The 25,617-nt window shown below is 41.2% G+C and overlaps 2 protein-coding genes across 3 annotated transcripts in view; both read right to left on the reverse strand.

The window, feature by feature from the left end:
* Positions 1-16,998, reverse strand: part of LOC142160713 (pancreatic triacylglycerol lipase-like) — a 54,288-nt gene extending 37,290 nt beyond the window's left edge. The window contains exon 1 of the mRNA XM_075215596.1: positions 16,123-16,998. The gene's annotated coding sequence lies outside the window, so the exon portion shown is untranslated. The remainder of the gene's footprint in view (positions 1-16,122) is intronic.
* A 178-nt stretch (positions 16,999-17,176) lies between these two features.
* The window catches only part of CCDC172 (coiled-coil domain containing 172), a 43,641-nt gene continuing 35,200 nt past the window's right edge, over positions 17,177-25,617 (reverse strand). For both annotated transcript variants that reach the window (XM_075215600.1, XM_075215597.1), the window contains one exon: positions 17,177-17,611. In XM_075215600.1, the coding sequence (XP_075071701.1) occupies positions 17,534-17,611 (78 nt within the window). In that variant the 3' untranslated portion in view covers positions 17,177-17,533. The remainder of the gene's footprint in view (positions 17,612-25,617) is intronic.

Raw genomic sequence — 25,617 nt, forward strand, 5'->3', positions numbered from 1 at the left:
CGGCTCTCCAGGTGTTGTGAAACTACAAATCCCAGCATGCCTTGCCACCTATCTGCTGGTTATCTACTGGCAAAGCATGCTGGGACTTGTAGTTTCACAACACCTGGAGAGCCGCAGGTTGCCTACCCCTGGTCTAATCTGTACATCAATTGTCTTTGGACATTTCTACTCGAGATATATTCAATCCCCAGTAGGGGACAGAGTTCTTATTTAATTTTTTTAATTGCATGTATATTGTATATAATTGGTATGTGAATTACATTTTTATTATCCATTCAGCATCGTGTTTGATCTCAATCAGTTTCAGCGCTGTCTTAGTCTATCAAACCATCCCAAAGTAACAGGATGTAATCTATATATCTCAGACATATGCTAATATGGCTGGTAAATTTTTCATTTCTCTCATGGAATACCACTCATGGAATACCACTTCCAGCTCCCACCATCACAGAAAGGGATTTGCGTATGTTGGCACACACGATGTGCCCATCGCCGTTCCCATAATTTGCAAGAAGATCTTGTCCTACAAAATAATTTTTAGTTAAAACAAACTTTAAGTTTGATGAGAAATTCACTTAAATAGGTTTTTCTTGCCATGTCCAGAAAGAAGCAAACCGCAGTTACACCTTGTTCGTGAAAGATGTTAGTATATAAAGACTTGACATCAGAAGATGCCAGCGTCATTGTAGGGCTAACGGTGATGTTGTTAATTTTAGCCAGTACATTCAGGGTGTCCCTTACATAGGAATCCAAGCTTGTTACATACTGGCGAAGATGGAGATCAACATATTTACTTGCATTCTTCGTCAGGCTCCCCATCCCGGAGACAATGGGTCTGTCAGGATCTGCCTGTAGCTTATGCATTACATGCTGCTTTGCCTGGCAGCTCCTGCCTTTTATCCTTATTATTATTGCAGCAGTACCTCTGATTACCAGAGGTGCTGCTATTGTGCCTTTCTTGTTTGCTTTAGGGGTTAACCTGTTCACCAATTATCCCATGCACCTGGGTGTGTTCTCATTTCCCCTATATATACCTGTCTCTCCCAGCATTCATTGCTGGTTATTGATGTTACACTCTGTGGTCACTTCCTCCTGTTGTGCTCCTTGATTTATGCTGTTGGGATCTATCTCAACATACATTCTGCTGACCTGTGAACCTGGGACTTACCTGTGCATTTCCCTGTACTTGCTGCCTGGAATCTCTACTCACCTCCCATTTACCTGCAACTGCTGTATATCTGGTAATTTCTGCAAGCTTATTATTACATCATCTGTTCATACTCTCCAGCAATAAACATTGTATGTTTTTTCACCTTATCCATGGCTCCTTGGCTGTATTCCTACATTGATTCGTGACAGGGTCTCCCAGGAGGGTTTAATTCATTTTTATGAATTTTGGGTAACATGTAAATGGAAGGTATTTTAGGATTGGTTACTCTGAGAATATCAAGGTCAGTCTTCAATATTGTTCCCACATGATAAGCATTGTCAATCAATTTATTTTACAGGGATAAGAAGTTGACTATCGAGTTGAAGATCAAACGCTTGTAGCATTTTGTGTTGTTCAGTTGACGGTAAATCTCTATATCTCACAGACATTTTTTCTCATACCACTGGTATTAATATTTCGCTAACCAATGAGATTGTAGATATTTAGAACAGCAATGCATTTAAAAAAAATATATATTTTGATGTATACCAATAAAGAATAAAATGCATGTTTTAAATGTGATAAAATTGTAAGCTATGGAGTAACCCTAGTACACACATTTTCCTCTCTTTTCATTCTCTGTGAAATACAATTAAGCTAATTAGATCTTTATCATCTGTGAGAGACCAACACTTGAATACACAGCAGGGAGTCGTTACCTGTATGCTGCCTGGTTAAAGTGAATGGAAACCTCTGATCAATGTGATGCAGGATATCACAGATTAGTGTAAATTTTGTTAAGTATAAATCGCATTTAAAATCCATCTCACATGTTAATCTTTGAATGAAATATTTCAGTTTCTGCGGAGCCATCTCGGATCAGAGGGCTGGCTTACCCCCTATCAGGATTTGTGTCAGAATGTGTATAAAAAGGAGAGCTGTTTGACCATGTATTATCATTCCATCTGTAACTCTTGAAAGATCGCTAGTACCACAACTTGGTGTTTAACTCTCCTTATTAGGATACTTGAGCTAATAAACATCACTGCTTCAATAACCTGCTTTGATGCCTACTTACCTGCTGTTATTCCTGTGACCACAGATTAGATCAAACAAATCCGTTATCCGGCTGTTCTGAGGTTTGGACCCAGCATCCAGTAACAATACTCTGCCCGCTACCCAGCAGCTCTGGCCAGTGTGATAGACCAGGGGGGGAACTATCCACAGCAACCCTGATCTACAGGAAGAGGTCAGGGGTACCAGTCCAGGTGCCCAGCAAGGGGGTACACTAGCAGCGAGAGATACCCAGAAGGATGCGGTTCTGGATGCCACAAAGGAGTTCAGTGGTGGCAGCAGCTTAAGCCCCTCCTACTGTGGTTAGAGGGTGCATTTGGGATAAAGAAAATGGGATGGTGGCATTACCGGTCCCCAGTAACACAACAGACAGGGTGGCATAGGCGATCCATCCTGTCACAGAGGGGATGAGGGAATGTATGAGGAAAAAGGGAAGATGCCAAAGGAAAGGGAAAGGTGAGGGAAGTGGATGAGGTGGAGGCAGACATTAGTGTAGAGGAAGCGAAAAAGATGAGAGAGGATGAGATCGAGGAGTGAGATGATGAGAGAATAGCAAGGAATTCAACTATTATGGTGGGGAGGAAGGAGCACAAGATAGGGCAGCTGGAGGGGGTGGGAAGAGAGTCAGGAGGGGCCTGGCTGGAAGAGATATCCAATCTGATGGATTTTATTTTGGGGTTGAAAGTGGTGAGGTCAAGGGCGGTGAGGAAGGGAGGGAGAGTAGGGAGGAGGGAGTTGAATACACTGAATGTATTCCAGTGCATTCCTTGTATTATCATCTATTCCAACATATTCCTGGTATTAACACCAATCCGGTCTATCACTGGTACCATCTATCATCATCATCATCAACATTTATTTATATAGCTCCAGCAAATTCCGTAGCGCTTTATAATTGGGAACAAACATTAATAAGACAATACTGGGTAATACATACAGACAGAGAGGTAAGAGAACCCTGCTCGCAAGCTTACAAACTATAGGAAGACAATGGAAGTTTGAAACACAAGGGCACGTCCTACATCATATTGTTCACTGGACCAGCTAGAATGCAAAGGTAAAAGTATTGAGTGGGCTATGTATGTGGCAATGTTAGTCAGAGGGTTGTTGTCTTGTGTTAGTTGTGTAGAGGGTGGTAATAGGGTAACCTAGTGAGGATAAGAGGGTGGTTGAGGAATATTATAAGCTTGTCTGAAGAGGTGGGTTTTCAGAGGAAACTTGAAGTTTTGAAGACTAGAGGAAAGTCTTGTGGTGTGAGGGAGTGAATTTCATAAACTGGGTGCAGCTCGAAAAAAGTCCTGCAACTGGGAAAGGGAGGAAGTGAGGAGAGTGGAAGAGAGACGCATATCTTGTGCAGAAGGAAAGGGCTCAAATTGAAAGATATTTTGAGACAAGTGAGAAGATGTATGTTGGTGCAATTTTGTTGATGGCCTTGTATGTTAGTAGAAGACTTTTATAATGGATTCGTTAAAAAACAGGCAACCAATGTAGAGACTGACAGAGTGACTCAGTAGACGAAAAACGATTTGCAAGGAAAATCAATCTAGACGTAAGATAGATTGTAGAGGCTCGAGTCTGATTTTGGAAAGAACAGTAAGGAGAAAAATACAATAGTCGATGCCGGAGATGATGAGTGCATGAACTAAAGTTTTTGCAGTGTCTTGTGTGAGATATGTACGTATTCTGGAAATGTTTTTTAGATGTATGCAGCATCCTCATTTGTATGGTCTGGCAAGACATCGCTGTGTATACAGTTTATATAATAATTACAATGGTCCATAATACGGTCATTGTCTGACAAAGAAATCTAGTGGGGCTATGTGATCCAGTCAGGGGTCAGAGGGTTTTTGAATATAGAAGAATAAATGTAAGATTGTGTAAATTGTGTAGTGGGTGGTAATTGCAAAGAAGAGAATAGGGAGATTAAGAAGATTGCTCAGAAATTTGGTAAGCTTGCCTAAAGAGATGAGTTTTCAAGGAGCGATTGAAGGTTTGGAGGCTGAGGAAAGTCTTTTTGTACGAGGGAGTTTCACACAGTGGCACAGCCCAAAAAAAGTCTTTAATTAGGAATGCGAGTAGGTAATGAGTGTGGATGGGAGGCGAAAATCTTGGGTAGAGTGAAGAGATATTTTGAGAAAAGGGAAGAAAAGTATGTTGCTGTAGTTTTGTTAATGTCTTTGTATGTTAGTAAAAGTATTTCATATTCGGTAAAGTATGGGCAACTAATGTAGTGAGTGACATAGCACAGCAAAAGTAGAAGAACGTCTTGCAATGAAAGTTAGTCTAGCCATTGCAATCCTAGTAGATTGTAGGGATGAGACCGGTTAGGGGGAGGCCAGTTAGGAGTGAACGGCAATCGTCAATACATAGATTACAAGGTGGTAGTACATGTATTAAAGATTTTTAACTTGTGGGTGATACATGCATATTCTGGAAATGTTTCATAAATGTATGTAACAGGATTTTGATACAGACTAAATATGGGGTGCAAAAGGACAATTCCAAGTCAAGGATGACACCTAGGAAACAAGCTTGAGGTGAAAGGTTTATTTTTGTGTTGTAGGACTGTGGTCAACAGTGTAAAACGCAGCTGAGAGGTCCAGGAGAATTAGAAGCACATGAATAAATGTGATGTATATTATCGTTGTCACTCTCTGGCATGGATGAGGAATGACTTCACATGGCCACCACAGTGAAAGACATTCATTTCTTTGATGACTAGTAATGCCAGAGGTTGACAATGATAAATATAGCTTCCACAGACAGATTCATCTTGAATATGCAGTACAGTTCTGGGCACCACTCTATAAAATAGACATTTTGGAACTGGAAAGGGTTCAGAGAAGGGCTACAAAACTGATAAAGGGTAAGGAGTCATTAAGTTATGAGGAAAGGTTAGCCAGGTTATGCATGTTTACTTTAGAAAAGAGGCGTCTAAGGGGAGATATGATTACTATGTACAAATACATTTAGATTCAATACAGAGAACTTTCATGGGAACTTTCTACCCCAAGGACTATACACAGGACACACGGTTACCGCCTTAGGTTAGAGAAGAGGTAGTTTCACAACCAGCAAAGGAAGGGGTTCTTTACAGTAAGGGCAGTCAAGATATGGAATTCACTGCCAGGGAAGGTTGCGATGGCAGATTCAATAGATATGTTCAAGAAAGGGTTAGACAAATTTTAGCAGAAAAGGGTATCCAGGGTTACGACCGTTAAATAAAATGAAGGACAGTAATGGATCCAAGGAGAGATAAGACTGCAATATTGGGTCGAGAGGGATTTTACCTGATTGAAACAGATTGGCGTTAGCTTCATCTGGATCAATGTCAAATATAAGAAAAGGATAGCAGGAGACCCAAAATAGATTGAATTTGATGAACTGGTGTCTTTTTTCAACCTCATCAACTATGGTACCATGTTACTATAAATTTAATCATACTGTAATACTGATGTATTAGTGAAATAGTACTATATGGACATGATGGTCTGGATAGGTGCTGTGCTCTCATTCCACCATTAGATGGCAATAGATGACTGTATAATTACTTTTTTTATTGTTGGATAAGGCATTTTGTCAAAAACCATAGGGACAAACACATGATTCATAGTGAGGTTCATGTGAGCATTTAGGTCCAAGTGCTGCAGGGATTTGTGTGTTTTGACTTTGTTAAAGGTGACTCAGTTATCATTACATCCATGCTCTCAATACTATTCATAAACCTGAATGTATGGGGAAATAAATTTTACATCAAATAATTCAGCAGGAATTATTATAATTGTATAATAATAAGTATGTAAGCATTGTGCAACAGGTGAAATGGCTCCGTGGAGCATTTTGTTGTGGGCAATGTGTCTTTTTGTCCAGCTCCCAAATACATAGACGCATTGCATCATTATCATCATCATTAGAGAACTCACTCACATCAGTCCCTGCCCCATTGGAGCTTACAGTCTAAATCCCCTAACACACACACACAGACCAAGAGCAATTTTAATAGCAGCCAACTAACTGTTTTTGGAGTGTGGGAGGAAACCGGAGGAAAACCACACAAACACGGGGAGAACATACAAACTTCACACAGATAAGGCCATGGTCGGGAATCAAACTCATGACCCCAGCACTGTTAGACAGAAATGCTAACCACTAAGCCACCGTGCAGCTTAGAAATCTACCCCTTGAAAATCGACCTTCACCTTCATTAGCGGGACTATGACCCAGCTGGAAATGCGCACAGTAAAAGGAGAAACAACTAAAACTTAAGAACCATCTCCTCATTCATTTCAACTTTTACTTTTTCAAGTTAATGTTTCGGTTTAAACTCATCATAGTAACGGCACAGGGATTGTAATTCAATGTTTTCCTTTAGATGGCGACAGAGAGCTGACGCAGATACTCAATATCATCATCATCATCATCATCATTTATTTATATAGCGCCAACATATTCCGTAGCGCTTTACAATTGGGGACAAACGTAATAAACTAATAAACAAACTGGGTAAAACAGACAAAGAGGTGAGAAGGCCCTGCTCGCAAGCTTACAATCTATGGATGGCGACAGAGAGCTGACGCAGATACTCAATAAAGCTTTTACACATCTGAATTTAAGGGATATGCAGATTACTATGCAATTTTAAAATTGGCATCAATCGAATGCAGATTTAGAACACAAACAGCATTATTTATTAATCTATGGTTTACCACAAACTGCACGCGCTTTAGAACAAACCACTGGTTTACAAACTGAACATCATACAAAAACTCTTTGCTCCTAATTTGGCCCTTTGAGATGCATGCAAAGCATAAAAATACAGTGAGAGGGAGTATCTCTGGGCTTCCGTAGGCCTGGTGCAAGGCAACGTGTTGATGATGATGACTGTCACATCTGTGCTCCGGATGTATCGTGTGGCCTCATTTTAGTCATTGTCTGATTATACTCAAAACACAGAGATGTAACCAAAATCTTGTCTAACAAATTATCATCCTTTTGTGCGGTTTTCTACGCATTTGATACATTACACTGTCTGTATGGATCCCAGGACATAAAATTGTCTCTGCTGTTTGAGGTCTGCCAAGTGATAAAAAGGGCTTTATATACAGTTCTTTGATAAGTTGCATGGTTTGAAGATAGCACAAAAAGACTCATTTTAATTTGCGATTTGGAAAAACAGAACTTTGACATCCCCCCCCACACACACACACACACACTCTTCATGTCTGTAATAAATGAGGCCACTAGATTAAATACTTACGGGCATATTCAATTAGCTTTTCCGTCCGCGATTACATGCGACTGCACGAGTCCCGATACCGCAACATTGTGGATTTCTGTGTGCACCCCATAGGATACCGTAATGTCACTTTACGCGTGCAGCTGCGCATAATCGCGAACAGAAAAGCTAATTGAAAATGCCCCTTACTGTAGATATATATTTGGGGAGACTCGAGTTTGTACCAGTGATCTGTACACTAACCATAGTGAAAGTACACCATAAGAGTTGCTATTCTCTTCAATTAGTGAACAACCTTCCCTGGTATAGTACATGTATAAGTTGCTACCTCTGTAAGGGAGGGAGTGTCTCAGTAATATCCGCTCAGGGCTCATTTAAAGAGGTGTATCTCTTCACACGGACCCTTCTTTCTGTAAAATCACTCTGCGCGTGCCCAGACTATACACCAGTGAATGAAAGCACATCCAATTCAATTCAGGGAGGGGATTGTGCGTATGCACATAGTCAGTGTACAGTAAGGGCGTGCCAAGGTTGAGAACACGCAGCAGCGTCTGATTCAAGCTTTGGATCTCTCTCAGATACGTGTTTCCAGCTACAGAGCAGGTGCAAATGCTGATTGTTACATTGCCAGAACATGTGTTTGCAATTAAATGCAATTATAAAAATGCATTTTATGTGCAGCAGACATTAAGAATATCCTATATATATATATATATATGTATTTCATGTATAATTTTTCTTAGAAAAACACAATTTTAATGTATTTTTATTAATGATTATATTATCAACAGGTGTTAAAGTATTTAATAATTATTTTTTTTACCTATGCGTTCTGGACTTTAAAATATTCATAGTGCGCACAAACTGAACCCTGATCCCCTAGTTCTCCAGGAAATTGCTTCTGTGCGGGGTGAATTAAATCTCTTATTATCCCACCAGGTTGCTAATAAACTGAAGTGGCTCAATCAGCGCTTTTATGAAAAGGGCGATAAGGCCGATAGATTACTGGCCACCAAACTTAGAGCTAAGATAGCGGCCCGGAATCTCATGGCTATCAGGGACTCCGATGGAATTTTACATTATGACCCTCAGCGGATACGTGCCGCCTTCCAATCCTACTACACTAAACATTACAACCTTCCCCAGCCCTCTGATCCCTTGGTCTCCCAACAACACTCACAGTTGATTGATTATTTTCTTTCTTCAGCTAAGCTTCCAAAACTCTCCCCACAGGCTAGTACTCTACTGGGGGATGAGATTACTAGTGAAGAGATCGAACAGACTATAAAGTCCCAGAAATTTGGAAAGGCTCTGGGACCTGATGGCTTCACTGCTGTCTACTATAATAGGTTGGCTGGGCTTCTGGTCCCTCGTTTGCATACCCTCTTCAACTCAATCCTGACCGGGGGTTCTTGATCCAGAGATTCTTTGGAGGCTCGGATATCCATCATTCATAAAGAGGGTAAAGATGTTCATGACTGCACTAGTTATCGCCCTATCTCCCTACTTAATACAGATGTTAAATTATATGCTAAAATTTTGGCTACTGGATTAAATTCGGTCCTCCCCTCCCTTGTACATTACGATCAGGTTGGCTTCATACCGTGCCGTCAGGCCAGAGACAATACCAGGAGAGTCGTTGATCTGACTCATATCATTAATACCAGGAAGGCTCCAGCTATTATTCTCTCTCTCGACGCCGAAAAGGCTTTTGACAGGATCTCTTGGAGCTTAATGTCCCGAGCCTTTTCGGCATTTGGAATCTCGGGTAGCCTCCTCACTGGTATTCAAGCCTTGTATTCTCGACCCTCTGCAAGAGTCATGATCAACGGCTCTCCCTCGGACCTTATTATCATATCCAATGGTACTCGCCAAGGTTGTCCTCTGTCCCCTCTCATCTTTGCCCTCGTTATAGAGCCTCTTGATGCATCTATTCGGATCTGTCTGGATATACGGGGTGTGCGAACGGGGGATCTAGAAAGTAAGCTCTCGCTCTTTGTGGACGATGTCCTTTTGACTCTCCAGCAGCCAGGGGAGTCGCTTCCCGGACTCTGCCACATTTTACACCATTATGGGCACCTTTCAGGTTACAAAATTAACATTGCAAAATCAGAAGCCCTCCTGCTTAATATCCCCTCCCTGGAAGGACTGACACTCACCTCCCGTTTTAACTTTCGGTGGCAAAGAAAGAAAATTAAATACTTAGGTATTTTTATTACCGACTCCTACGACTCTCTGTATCGGGAGAACTACCTGGGCCTCTTTGCTAAAATCAGGTCAGAACTTTTCACCTGGCGCTCATTGATCATCTCGTGGCTGGGCATGATCATTTCTGTCAAGATGAACCTTCTTCCTAAGCTTCTTTATTACTTTCAGACCTTCCTGTTAGAGTCCCCCTTTCGGATCTTTCATCTCTCCAAAAATGTTTCTCTAGATTTATCTGGAACGGTCGGTCTCCCAGGATTAAGGTGGCTATCTTAAAACGACCCACCAGGTGTGGTGGTAGGGGTTTCCCAGATTTGAAAATTTACTATTGGGCGGCTCACCTGAGCCACATTGTAGCCTCCTTTGCCCCGAAACCCCCCCCCCCCGCGGATTTGTCATGGGTCGACATTGAATCCGCCTATCTTAAATTTCCAGTTCTTTCTTGTATTTGGGGTATCTCAAAACAAGCTAGATCTCCCCTTACATGCCGATGTCCCACCTTATTATTTTCAGCTCTGATCTGGGAGACCTGCCGGTCCCATCTCAAAATCCCGGTGTCCTCTTTATCTGTCCTACCTCTTTGGGGTAACCCTGCCTTTCCTTCTGGGCTCTCCTCTGCCTTCTCTAGTCCCTGGGTCTCTGCAGGTATTCGATTTGCAGGGGATCTAATATTTCATGGTGCCTTTATCTCCTGGGATCATCTGCGCTCTAAATTTCCAAGTCTCCATCCTAAATTCTATGAGTAGTTATGGCACTTTGTGAGCTCTCTCCTCGGGGGGACTCCTTCCCCCTCCCTTGATTCCCCCTTTGAAACTTTATGTCTCTCTTCACCTTTGGGTAGGGACAGGGTTTCCTATATCTACAGCCTTATTCTTGATGTAATTCTACCTCCGGGAGGTAGGCATGAGAGGGAGTGGGAGAGGGATCTGGGCCCCCCCTGGAGGAGGATTACTGGGAAACTATAAGGGAACAGATTGCCACCAGCTCTATTCCACTTTAGTTAAGGAAAACGCATATAAAATCTACTATAGATGGTATTACACCCCTGACAAACTTACTAAAATGTTCCCTTCTGGTTCTCCATTATGTTGGCGGGGTTGTGGCCAGATGGGTTTTTTCGTACATATCTGGTGGACCTGCCCTAAAATATCCTCCTTCCTTCTGCGCCCTGTCCGGAAAGACCCATGGTCTTTTCTTCTGTTATCCTCTGATTGATGATGATAGACAGTCTGCGAAATTGGCTTCCCATGTCCTGGCTGCTGCGTGCTGCCTAGTAGCTAAGTCATGGAAACAAGTTGATCCCCCACTATGGCGGCCTTACGATCCTATATTTGGTTCATTGCACAGATGGAACAGATTACATACCACCTTCACGATAAGGACGATAAATTCCACCACTATACTATTATAAAATGTTTTTTTGATGTTTGAATATCCTGAGTAATACCACTTTCATACTGCCACCCCGGCAATATCTCAGGTTGTTAACCCGGGATATTGCCGGGGCACAGGGCAGTATAGATAAGAAGATTCCCGGGTCGGGCGGGTTCATACTGCACCTGCCCGACCCGGGTTTTAGAAAAAAAAAAGTGTAAATGAAGATTTTAATTTAAAAAAAATACATAACAAATGTTTACTTAACTTATTTTCATTCAGCGGTGTCTCCGGTGCGTTGCCGGCTGTCAGGGGGACCTCTGGGTACTAAAATGACGTAATTTCTAGTCCATTAGAAATGACGTCATTTTAGTACCCAGAGGTCCCCCTGACAGCCGGCAACGCACCGAGACACCGCTGGCTGAAAATAAGTTACGTAAACATTTGTTATGTATTTTTTATTAATTAAAATCTTTTTTTTTTACTTCCCCATTTTTTTTTTTTTTTACAGTATGAATGGTGAGACCCAGGAATTACATGGGTTGCACCATTCATACTGCAGGCGAGCGGGGTCCAACCTGGGAATTACCCCTCGCAAAATCCCGGGTCTAAGTCCTGGGATTTTAGACCTGGGATTTTGTGGTTGGACTATTCATACTGCACCAAGACCCGGGTTTTTCAGCGTGCCTCTGCAAAAACCCAGGTTTTTGGTGCAGTATGAATAGGGTATAATAATTGTATACTTACCTGTTTCCTCAATCGCATTCTGTTGATGTCCTGGATATCCATTACTCAAAAAATTTCTGTTACATTTTTAATTACTCATGTTTAGCTTTGTTTTCTGTTTTGTTTTGTTTTTTCTACTTCTTCAATGTACTAATTTGCTGATTCATATCTGTATATCATTGAGATTTTTCAAAATAAATAGTTAAAAAAATAAAAATATTCATAGTGCGAATCTTGCGGTGTGTTGTCCCTATGTGTATACGGCAAGTGCCGTATAGGTAGAGAGTACTTGTACCCGCTAGAAACGTTTCTTGAGATCCTCTTGAACTTGAACAAGGGCGTATGTGCGTGCAATTTACAAAATTATGTTCACTTTGCGTTCCTTGATGTATCAGTCCCATGAGTGCATATCTCAGCTTAACATTGTTTGTCTCTATGGAAAAGTGTATCAGGGAATGGACCGTAAAACTGCAACACAGATCTGTTTGTGCTCCACGCAGAATATAATGCAACACAGAAGAATATGCCCCTGCAAACAAAACCGAACATTTTAAGGTAAGGATGTATCTAAAACACAGAAGCTGCAACACAGAGACTTTACAATGCTGCTGTTTCCCATCCAGTAAAATGTGGCATTCTGAAAGTATGAAACACTCTCATCTTAACACTTAAGGGAAGCACTTTCTGCCTATCACCCCGAAAACAATGTTTCCAGATGCCAATAACCAATACCTGAATTAGGGTGGGGGTTGCAATAAATCATCTTGGTGGTATCTATGACTAGATACTGCATCTTTCATATATGTAATTCACTGGCATAGACACAACATTTTTATGGGTAGAGGTCATTAGGATTAAAAATAGGCACGTCTTACAATATTCATACAGCTAAATATATATATATATATATTGTAGAAATATAGGAGGGGGTCTTCTATCTATTCCCGCTGGAAGCTGCCTTCATATTTGGTTAGCTGCGGGTAAACACACATCTGCAGTAAGGTTATATCCATAATTCTCACAGCACCAGGTTTACATTTTCACGCGTCCTGTTTCAAATAATTCAGAACTGATCAGCATATGCTCTATCATATCTGCTGCATTGTCAATTTAATGAGTCCATTCATTCTGTTGGTCACAGCAAGAATATTGTCATTCATTGAGAACTGGTTACACATAGATAACTGTAGTTATCTATGGTGAATGATTGTTATTATCCTTTATTTATCCTTTAAGCACCGACATATTATGCTGCGCTGTACATTGAGTGCATCACAATACAAATTATCTACAATCATATGAAGCAGAAGGTAAAGATGGCCCTGACCTAATGAGCTTACAATCTAAGAGGTGTGGGGAAAACTTGACACATAAAGTAGAAGAATAACAATTGTAGCTGGTGGTGGGGAAAGTGGGTACGAAGCATTAGTAGCCACCGATAATAAAGCAGCCATTGGCTAATAGTGGTACGGTACGGTTGGAATGGGCACAGACAGTGGGGCTGATGCAGAGTTAGTCTCAAAATGGACATAAATTACTTTAAAAAAAAAAAAAAGAGAACAGAAAAATGTTGTATTTCCTGCCGTGTAAGCTGCCGTCTCCAGCATATGCGTCTATCAGCAAGGGTGTAACAGATACACCTCCTAATAGTATATATGTGTGTCTGCAGGTCTGCATACGCCCCATTTTCAGGAACGCGCCTTTACTGTACTCGGCCAACACGAAAACGCCCCTTCTCTCCCCCTTCCCGCCTCTCCTGGAGTGGACAGGCATAAGGTCCACAATTGCGCCAGTCTGCTTAGGCACATATGCCTGTGCCCCCTTTCTGGGCAACCGTAAAGCTATTTCATGCCAGATAGGCTTCTCAAACTGGGGGGCGTCACACTTGGCATCAGTCCCAGTGAGAGGAGAAGACACAAAACATGATCTGCCAACTGTGGAAATCCTAAAACAGTCACATATAGTCACATACATAATATATATATATATAAAGTGGGGGGTATACGGGATATGTCATACCACCACTTCTATTCCAACCTTCATTGCAACACTATCACAATCCAGTCACTTATATATTATATACATATATATATATATATATATCACACACACACAGTGGTAGAATTGGGGGGGTATACAGGGTATGTCATATCGCCACTTCTCCTACTGCTGTCATTGTAACACTATCACAATCCAGTCATATATATATATATATATATATATATATATATATATATATATATATATACATACACACACACACACAGTGATAGAAGTGGGGGGTATACAGGGTATGTCATACCGCTACTTCTCCTATTGCTGTCATTGTAACACTATAACATTCCAGTCACTTACGTTCCCATTACATTTTTGTACCATCACTTCTAAATTTCCACTGCAGCTAATAGAAAAATCAAGCTATTATTTCTTTACATGTGACTCTTAGCCAGCAAGTATATTTATTTATCTGGATTACTGTTCCATATACATAACATTACTGCTATAAGCCCTTTGCTTGCAACCGAGTCTCACATTGACTATTTCTGCTAGGCTGACCGGCCTCGTAATAAAGTTACAGAACTAGCGTCAGAGGTCTTCGCCTATAGCAGTGGCTTTTCCCGTAGAGCTTGATGTGCTCACAGGTACTCGGAAGCCCCCAGGTCTTACCTCTATTGTAGTGCAAGTTTATTTTCGAAACCGCAGCGGCAGGGTGGAGGGAGCAGACCAGATGATAACGGGTGGTCAGACGTAAGCCGAGGTCAGGGGTCTGAAGCAAGCAAGTCAAAGACAGGCCAAGAGGTCAGGGCTGGCAGCAAGCAGGGATATCCAAATAACAAGCAGAGGTCAGGGCAATCAGAGTTCAAGCAGGTCCAAAACAAGCCAAAATCAAAACAGGAAATCTATCAGGAGTCAGCAACTCATCACACAGCAGGTCAGCTATCCACAGGGAATTAAACACTATAACCGGCAGGGAGGCTAAGCCCTCCCTGCCTTAAATACTGAAAGGAACCAATCACAAGGGAGAGGAGAGAGAGAGTAAATGACCCCCAGGAGTGGACTAATAAATTAACTAATTAGCCCCACAGGTGTTTGGGCTAGAGCGCACGCGCCCGGCTGTCAGCACTGCCGGGATGAGCGCTGACTTGAACAGCGTCCCAGGCGTTTCCCAGAAGTGACATCCCGGCTGTTGTCATGACAACAGCAGTGACACAGGTAGGAACGAGAGGCGGCTACCTGCCGCTCGTAACAATTTCGATACATATCATTGTATATTTTGAGATAAAGTGAATATCTAACCCTTATTGAGATGACAGGTGTTTGTGATGCACAGCCTGATATCAGGATAAATCATGTCAGACCTTTTTCCACTTGTGACCTTGTAACCAACAAAAGTCAAGTGCAAAACAATTAAAGAATGTTTAGGAAAAAGTAGTGAAAATAGAAAACCTGCAATGCCCAGTCTGCATAAGTGTGCACACCCCATAAACTAACACTTTGTGGGAGCACCTTTTGCTTGTATTCTAGCAATGAGCTTTTCTGAAAAAGTCTCTATCAACTTCCCACAGCTGGACATTTAGCAGCCCCATAGGTCAGAATACACTGAAGCCAATGGCAGCATTCGCTGCTGTAGTTCGGGGCCCTATTTACACAACATTGTTGCACTGGGGAGGGGGGTGCGGGAACTCTACAGGAAAGGCTGATAAGCAGAAGTTGTATGAAGCTGTCCAAGGACTGTACACGAGAGAGTACAGGGTCCATACAGGCTCCCTATAATATGAAACCGCAGCAATATTCCCATTTCCTATCACTTTTCGCTTGAACATTTCAGAGCTGAAGTGTCACAACTATTGTTTATGGCTTGAAATGTCATACATGGGTTTATCTGTAAGGCCATTACGTTAAAAATATATTTTGTATACATAAAGCAAAAGGCCTGCGGTAATAAAAAATGCAACATAATGTGTGTCCCATTATGGCACAGTACATAAATGGAAAAGCTCACTGCAGATGTGTGCAGCTGAATATTGCAGATTGAATGTCTGTCATAAAAGTGATATATGTCGGCTACAATCTAACCCAGTCGCTTAACCCTTCGCTTGTGTGATGGGAGGAAAGTATGACTGTATTCCCGGTCTGCGGTATTCCAGACATCAAAACTTACTATACATGGCTATAATCTGTGTAGTATTTTACACACCCATCATAACGGGGCCACTATATGGTTGATATGTAAATATCCATGTATCTTACTGAACATTTATAGAAAAACCAAGTGAAAATAATCCATTTATATTACCTTAAAAGGTTACAGGCTCTCCTGCAACCTTTACTATATTATTTTTATCTATATACTTACTTCTGTGCTTTTTAGCCACGTTGTTATATCAGCTGCGATTTGTAGTTGCCCTGGGATACAACACAAGCATGCTCTCTGCACTGGATATAGATGTACTCAGAGAGCGGCTTTGTGACGTATTCCAGAAAGAGAATAACTCCGCCCGATGACAAAAAGACACAGATGAAGACCACAGAAGAAATCTAAAAATAAAAGAGCAATATATATGGTAAAAGTTGCAGGTAGGAATGTGCAATCGTTACATTAAAGCTGCTCTACCACCTAGGAAAACACTTACTTAGAATGCTCTCTGTATTGTACAGTGGTCACTAATATGTTCTCTGTATTGTACAGTGGTCACTAGGATGTTCTCTGTATTGTACAGTGGTCACTAGGATGTTCTCTGTATTGTATGGCAGTCACTGGAGTGCTCTCTGTATTATATGGGGGTCACTGGAATGCTCTCTGTATTGTATGGGGGTCACTAAGATGCTCTCTGTATTGTATGGCGGTTACTGGAATGCACTCTGTTTTATGTGGGAGTCACTGGAATACTCTCTGTGTTGTACAGTGGTCACTGGAATGCTTTCTGTATTATATGGTGGTCACTGGAATGCTCTCTGTATTATATGGTGGTCACTGGAATGCTCTCTGTATTGCACAGTGGTCACTAAGATGCTCTCTATTGTACAGTGGTCACTAGGATGCTCTTTGTATTGTATGGTAGTCACTAGGATGAACTTTGCATTGTACTGGAGTCATTAGTACTGTTCTCTCTAGCATAAGACAGGCTGCTGTGAATCTCCACAGAAAGTCTGTTTCTAAAAAGCACAGAAGAGGCGACTCTTTTGGTAGCAATGTGCCTTTGAACAAGTACTCAGTGTTTACTTTAAAGCTGCACTGACAACCAGCCTGTAAGTTAGTAGGAAATACTGCTTAATAGCTGTGGCCCCAAATCATAACGGTGCCAACTTTTTTCTTCATAATTGGTTTCACTGTAATAAGTTACTTTAAATTTGTTCTATGGAACATTAGAGAAAAGCACATGAATAACTTGCAATGTTACGGAGAAACATCATTGCTATAGAACATTTATTAATACAGTCGTGAATCAAGCAAAGCAATAACCATTTAGTGCAAAGTGAACATTTGTGGTACCGATAAACGGGCATAAACGCCAAAACCAATGCCCGATATGTATAACTCTTAATGTACAGGAACAACAGTCATTAATAATTCAATTTAATTGAACAGCTTAAAGTGAGAGATGAAATAAAACATTATGTTCTGAAGATGAAATTGAATGCAGTCAGGCACATGAAATCAGGACAGAGTATAACACGTCGATCACAGGCAGCCGGTGTAAAGGATTCTGGGAGATAATACTACTCTACAGCAATCACTTATTAACACCTCACTTCCCTCTAAGTAGTTAGGAGTGTAATACGAGTAAATGTCCTGTATCTTCCTGTGACAGCGGTTTTCCTGGAGTAGAGGTTTGGGGTATTTTCTAAAAGTACAAAGAAAGAAATGTAATTACTTAGTCTGCATTGACGTCAATGTTCTACAAAATCGTGTGTAACAGGATCAGGGTGTTGGTAAATTACAGAAATATAGAGCTTTCTGGACCGGCCAGGAGGTGCACCCTATTTCTTTGTAATAAAGATTATTATTCACTTCACTATTAATGATGTTTTTTGTAATTATGGGACAACGGATTTAACGCTGCTACTTAATGGCGGCTGCGCACTCCTCTGCATGCTTCCATTGTTGGACCCATGATGTCACTGCACGGAGTGACTCAGTTCCTGTCCCGTTGATTACTTGCGTTCCAAATAAATGGATCTCACTTGCCACTAATACTATTAGAGATTATATAAGCTACTATTAGGTCCAAATAATACTAAGGGGGAGAACACCCTCAGCACATCACGGCTGTGCATTCTTACTGTTACTACGGTAGATTCTCCACTGATTTTTCCCCGCACCTCTGTGGGGTACGAGGAAAAGTCAGAGGAGATTTCTTGTAAAAATCCGGCAGCCTCGATGTTCTGAGGAACATGGCGTCTAATTTATTCTCCCCTAAATATAATAATAGTGTGCAGGAGACATTAATCATATGGAATCATCAAAACAAACAAACTCTTTATTAGAAGTAATATAAAAACAAAAAAAGTTAAAAATACAAATAATTCTACATATAAATACATATAAAATGCTCCCCCATTCCCTTCCTAGCATAATGAAACCATCTTATATGTGAGTGTAATACACCACCCGAAAACGCACCAAATTGCTTCCACACCCCTTTCTTCCAAGCATAACATTATGCACATGGATACGTTGCACCCTCATGCAAAATTAGCATATTATCAGGGAATAACAAAACTTTTAAAACTCACATGTCCGCTAGTAAATTCCCCATAACTATGTCAGACCTTGTATAAAGTACTATTACTTGGTATCACTATACTTGGTATCACTATACTTGGTATCACTATTACTTGGTATCACTATACTTGGTTACATTTTGGTGTAAAGATTCTGAGTAGTCTGAAGTCAGTGAAAAAACTAAGAGGAAGAAGCGAGGAAAAGTGTAATTCCCCATCGTTGTCATTAATTCTCATATATTGCCTATAAAGTCAAATAGTATATATTTCTATATGCTACAACAAAAACCTATCTGTCCTGAAAAAATATATAAAATGGGAAAACTGGCAGATACGAAAACTGGTCATGAAGTGGTAAAAACCCTCCAGATATGAAAAATGTACCTGCAGCTCTGCTGGCTATAGGGCCAACGTCTATTAGACCCAAAAGGAAAGGACGGTAAGGTAAAGTATTATGGAGTATTAGAACCCTACACATATATACACAGCACCACAGAAATCAATGTCTTGTCCTCTTCACCCAGAATGTATATACACCCAGATGAATGAGCCATACGTGTTACCCACAACTGTCATGTTTCACTATAACATATTAGGAATAAATATAATTTGTATTATGAGCACTAAAAATTGGCAAAACATTTGTATAGGGATAGAGAATATAAAAGATAATGTAGTAGCCACCAATTACGGGTCTCTCACATCCTGATTGTACATTCAGGTTGTCGCCATTAAATCCCAATCACTATGTGACAGGAGTGATTGAATTAACTGCAATTCAAGATTGAAATGAGCTTAGGTTTATATTGGTAACATATAACTATATTATGCTTCACCTAACCAGTGCATGTATAATTATATTGAACACACATATCTCTACACATAGACACAACACAAGATACAGGAGCACTCTTTAAGCACTAAGATCAAATGTATAAATAATTAAAGACAGTTATATGCTAAACTGTAATATAAACTCTATAATAAACTCTCTAATAGAACTAAAACATGAGGTACTCAGTGCACATTTTGATCAAATATATATATGTATAAATTGGATAATAATTTCAATGAACCTTGAATGAGGAGAGTCTGTAATGTTTCTGGTGGATGAAGAGACATTTTGCCACAGTCTCCTCGATATGCAGATTGTATTGGAAGTGTAGTGTGATCAAATCTATACCGCAGAGTTACATTGAGATTCCCATAAAGATTCAAGACTGGTTGTATACCAGCCTTATGCATGGAAGTAAAATCATTTATTACTTCTATTGTATATCTCATGATTGTAATATTGATATCATGATACAATTAATTTCAAGGAGACTGTTGAGTTGCTACCTGAATAAATGATTGTCAATATAGCGTTTACACCCTCTGTATATCTATTTTAAGACGGAGGTGCTCTCAGCTACTATGGTTTCCTCCAACCCTATCACCAGAATTCAAAATATTATCAGTAAAGGCAATATGCCAGGATGGTAAATAATTCCTGTAGCTTATCAGAGTAGCTTTATTTCCCACAATGCACCTTGTAACCATACTTGTCATGGAAAATAAACAATGAAAGAAAAGAATGAAGTCACTGATGTGGGCATAATACCCTGGAGAATTGGAGAAAATATGCAGCTGGTAATTGAGAGATTGTGAATTTGGATACACTGGATTTTTGTATTTATGTTAAATCCACTTTTCAGATTAATTTTGGGGGACATTGCTACCATGGGCTATAGAGGCTGGCACAGCATATGGGCACTTAGGGGTCAACAACTATGCATCGTCTGAAGTTCCTCCTCTCCATAGCTGCTCATCAACAGATCTCCAGTTTATCACATGCTAGGCTAAAAGAATTAAAACAAGGAGCCAAACAAACACCATAACAAATATCCAGATACTGAACCATTGAGCTTAAGGGCAGGGACTGCAGTGTCCCTCAAAAGAAAGTAGATAAATGCATTTAAGTTAAGTGCAAAAATCCTCTCAGCTCTTTCTATTTGGGGACACTGCTACCATGAGGACGATACATTGCTTAGAACAGGGGAGGGCATGCTGAAACACAACAAAACCTTTTGTCCAAAGCTAGCCTACTTGGACAGAAATATATTAAAGTGGTTAAATAAGGAAAAAGTATGGAGCGAGGATCAGATAGCTGCTTAGCTGAGGCTTTATGTTGCGTTGCCCAGGAAACACTCTGATCTTGTAGAGCCCGTTTCCTTGTAGGGTCTGATGAATAACCATTCTAATCCACTAGGTGATAGTCGGCTTTGTTGCTGGCCAACCCCTCTTCTGCGCCAGAAGAGAAGCCATCTTCTGTAAATTAAAAGTTCTGTCCAAGTAGATCTGACTACATCCAGCAAGTGAAACTTCCAAGTAAGAAATTTGAGATTGGCTGTCTCCAAAGGCTCAGACGATGGAAGCTACAAGGCTGACAGGACTAAATTACGATCCCATGGCGCTGCCAGAGGATCTGTCACGATCTGCATTCTGCAGCTCCAGAGTTGCCTCATTACTCCAGGATGATTAACACCTGCCTCTGGTCTATAAAAGCCTGCTTGTCCCAACAGTCTTTGCCAGATCATCCATTGCCCTTACCTGTGTTGCTGTGCCTGTGTCCTATCCTGAGTGATCTCCTGGTATTGACCTCTGCTCATCCTTCCGTTTTTGCACCTCTTCCTGTGACCCCTGACTCGGCTTGTCTGTGACTCTGTACCTGCTGTGTTTCAGTTTTATCCTGCTGCAGAGTAATACCACCAATACCTGCTTTCAGCTCTCCAGTGTTAGAGAACTAACCAGTTGCAGATTGTTACTAGCAGTCTCCACTACCTTGTGGTAAAGTCCTAAATATCATCGCATCCTGTGTCTGTTACCGTCAGTGCCTTGCTCCGCAGACCGGCGCTCCTTGTTTGTCATCTCCACTACTTCGTCCTGCAGACCATTGCATTCTGCATCTGTTGTTTACTGAGCTCTTTTACTATTTCTGCCATACCCTACAGTATTGCATCCTGAAACCTGTGTAACTGGTGTCTATTAAAAACCACTTCGTTCACTACACTCTCTCTGGGGTCTTATATTGGGAATCCTCACAGGAACATACAGTGGTCGCACATGGAGAACTCCCTGCAAGAATGCTTGGGATAAAGGCTAACTTTCTCTGAAACTACAGACCTATACTTCAAGAGAACTGAGTCCCAGACCTTCCTGTAAGAATAAAAGAAAACGTGATTGCCTGAAGGATGCAGTGTGGATAGCTTTTAGCTGAAACTGGCTTCCTAGTTTTTAGCATGGCCTGCATACATTTTTAGCCCTCAGAATCAACAGCCACCGCCGTTAAAGCCAGACAAGCCAGGTCCTAGTGTAGAAATGGCCCCTGAGTTAGTAGGCCCTTCCTTAGCAGAAGCCTCCCTTCTGGGCCTACCTTCATCTTTAGTATGTCAGCATACCACAAACTTTTCAGCCAATCCAGAGCTACTAGAAACACTGGAGCCATTTCTCTATTACTGTATTACTGATAATTTTACAGCACAACATGGTGCCTGCCAACAATGCCCAAGGTCCTCGAGAAGTGCCTATTGTGGTTTAGATAAGAGTCCATCATATCGAACTCCGGCTGAACCCACCTTTCCACGATCCAACGGAAAACCTGTGGGTGGAGAGACCATTTCCCTGGGAGAATGGCATGTCTGCTAAGGAAATCTCCCAATATTCCTCCCTGGGATGTACACCAAAGATACTGCCATAACAGACTATTCTGCCCATCTCAGGATCCTGAAAGTCTTTATCATTGCTAAGAGGCTCCTTGTGCCCCTCTGATGATTTATATATGCCACAGCCACAGAGTTGTCCAAATAAATCCGAAACAGCCTACCTTTCAGAAGGACTGTGCCCTTACTTTGAGCTTTAGAATATTGATGGGTAGTTGTATTGATGGGTAGTAAAAAAAATGAGTAAGTTTTCTCTTGGACAAAACCATGTTACAATGCAAGGGGTACATATTAGTTTATTATTTTGCATATAAGTTATAAATACTGGCTGTTTTTTATATATTTATACTGAAATTTAAAGTTGATCTGGACATGCCCTACCCTAACTATAGGGTAGGACCTGTCCCCACATTTTAAATTTACATCCCCCTCCAATGCAACATCCTTTTGCCAAGGTGCAAAGTTACTCATTTTATTGCTTTACTTTCCTTAATGAATCAGGCCCTCCATTTTGAAGCTTCCCACCAGAAAACTGGTGTTTAGGGAATTCATCTTCAAGATAAGTCGATAGCGCTTGTCCAGTTTTTGAACCAGAAAAATGTTGCAATAAAATCCCTGTGTCCTCTGCTCTTCCAGGACCAGAACAATCATTCCTGATGACAGCAAGGACCGAATGGCCCTTCCCCCAGGAAGACAGGTTGGAGGCCCCTGGAGGTCCAGGCTATAACTCCTCTCTATATACAAAAAAGCCCAAAAAATGTGCAGGCGCTAAAGAATGTGTATGCCTGTAAACCTGAGGGTAATGCAGCTGGAAAAGGGAGTTTGGCAGACCCACACTTGCAAATGATACCAAGGAAAAAGGAAAACCAACGCAAATACCCACTCAGGGAATGGTGAGGTAATATATTTAGTTAGTAGATAAAAAAACTCCTCTCTATAATGCCTCTTACCCACATATCTGAAGAGGAGGCTCTCCATTAGTCGGAGAACAGAAGGAAGGCTCCCACTACAAACAGGACTGTGTGGGATAGAGCCCCATCATGCATTTTGTCTATCAGAGGGTGGAACCTGGGCGCTTGGAAGCCCATGCCTGCTTATCTATCTGCTGACCTCCATGTGGAAAAAAGAATTGACCTCTAGTAGCAGATCATTTAGGCTTAAGCGGAAAGGTAAAGGACTGAAACATTGCTCCATTAGGTCTGCGTGCATTTACTGGAATGAAAGAGCTATTTTCTTTTGTGACCTGACAGATGATCTTGTTCAGTTCTTGTCTAAAAAGCACAATTCTCTCAAAGGTCAGGGATTCCAGAGTCTTTTTGGACTCCAAATCCGCATCCCAGGTTTTGAGCTAAAGTGTGTATCTAACAACCACTGCCAGGGCCGAGATCCTCTGTCCAACCAGACCAGCATACAGAGCTGTCTTACCAAGTACTCTGATGCCTCTTTAATATGTTCAATCAAGGGCAACAACTCTCGCCTAGGTCTGTCAGACTGTAAACCATCAATGACTTGTTTTGTCCATTTTTTTTATGGCCTTATGTACCGACGTAGAAGATAAAATGGACCTGTCGCTATGCTGCCACATAAATGGACTTTAAAATACAGTCACATTTCCGGGTCGTGCTATCATTGAAAGATGCAGCATTCATAATGGGTATTATAGTTTATTTGGATAGGCGGGCCACAGGTGTGTCCACCGTAGGAGTAGGTTCTTTGCAATCATGCAATCATGACATGCAATCATGACAGACGGCAAAGGATAAACTACTTAAAACCTCAGTGGAATTTAGAATGTATCCAGTTTAGAATAAGCCTCCCTCAGCAGTTCTGAATGTTGGGATTAGGATCTGACTTTTTCCTTTTAAATAAAGCAAACTCAGGAACTAGACAGTCCTTCATGATCTAACATGTTATGGCCTGACGCACTGCCATAACCATGGTTGTCAATGCATTGCCCTTTGAAGGACTTGAACTCCGACAGATCCTCAAATTCGGAGTTATGCTGCAGTTCATCTTCTTGTGAGAATTCCAAAGTCGGATTCACAAGAAAGTGAACCTGAATTGTATTCTGAAGCTTATGAGGTCTTTAAACGGGAGAAAAATCTAATAACTTCTACAGCGAGGAGAGGACACTCACGCCAATCAGATAACTGATTTCCCCCAAATTTCTGCTCAAGGTGGCTGAAACTGGCCCACCATAGCAGGGTCTCCTAAGAACTGGGTAATAGTCTCCTGCCACCCAAACTAAGGAAATAGAGGAAGGATTCTCACTCACCTCCTTAGGAAGCGTAGCAAGCTGTGTTATCTTCATCATCATCATTTATTTATATAGCATCGCTAATTCCGCAGCGCTGTACAGAGAACTCATTCACATCAGTCCCTGCCCCATTGGAGCTTACAGTCTAAATTCCCTAACACACACACACACACACACAGACAGACAGACCAGGGTCAATTTTGATAGCAGCCAATTAACCTACTAGTATGTTTTGGAGTGTGGGAGGAAACCAGAGCACCCAGAGGAAACCCACGCAAACATGGGGAGAGCATACAAATTCCTCACAGATAAGGCCATGGTCAGGAAATGAACTTATGTCCCCAGTACTGTGAGGCAGAAGTGCTAACCACTTAGCCACCGTGCTGCTTGTCCAAGCAGGTTCCACCATCTCAGCTGCATCCACCCAGCAGACTACTGTCCTCCGCTTCACACTGCAGTGCATCTGAATGCATTCAGGCATCTGAATCTTGTCGTACATTTGGCTGTGTGGCCGGATCACTTAGAAATAACTTAGTGTATACATTTGTATTAGTGGTGCATCTGCTGTATATTATTGTAAATGTATTGATTTTTGTATTACAAATGTACTGATTTCTGAGGTAGTATGTCATTTTGGTGGCAACTTGTTTCTGTAACATCTTTTGAGGAAAGGAAACCTCATGTTAATTAAGCATTTGGTCTGAGTATGACCAACACATCCTTTTAGCTTGAATGCACAGTAAGGAGTCACCACCCTTTGTAACCTGTGTCAGAGATATAGGGAAACTATCTGACTAATGAAACAGCAAGTAATTTTGGAAATTTAAATTATGCTATCTTTAAATTGTGTTAAATCCAATTTTAAAGAATGAATTGTTTCTTGACATTGCTAAACATTAAATGTGATATACCAGACTTGGTGGTGCCAGGGATAGACAGGGGGCTGAACTCCCTGACACCCTATGTGTCAGAAACTGTATAAAAAGAGCTGTACTGTGCATGTAAATTGTATTCCATTGAATATTCCATCTTTACTTCTGGCTGATCACCAGTACCTCTAACGCCTCTTCTAAGTACCCTTTAAGAGCAATAAACCATCACTGCTTCAAGAATCTGCCTGATGCCTATTGCCTGCTGTATTCATGTGACCAACAGATAAGAGCTAACA

Source organism: Mixophyes fleayi, chromosome 6, assembly GCF_038048845.1.
Source record: "Mixophyes fleayi isolate aMixFle1 chromosome 6, aMixFle1.hap1, whole genome shotgun sequence".
Taxonomy (NCBI): Eukaryota; Metazoa; Chordata; class Amphibia; order Anura; family Limnodynastidae; genus Mixophyes; species Mixophyes fleayi.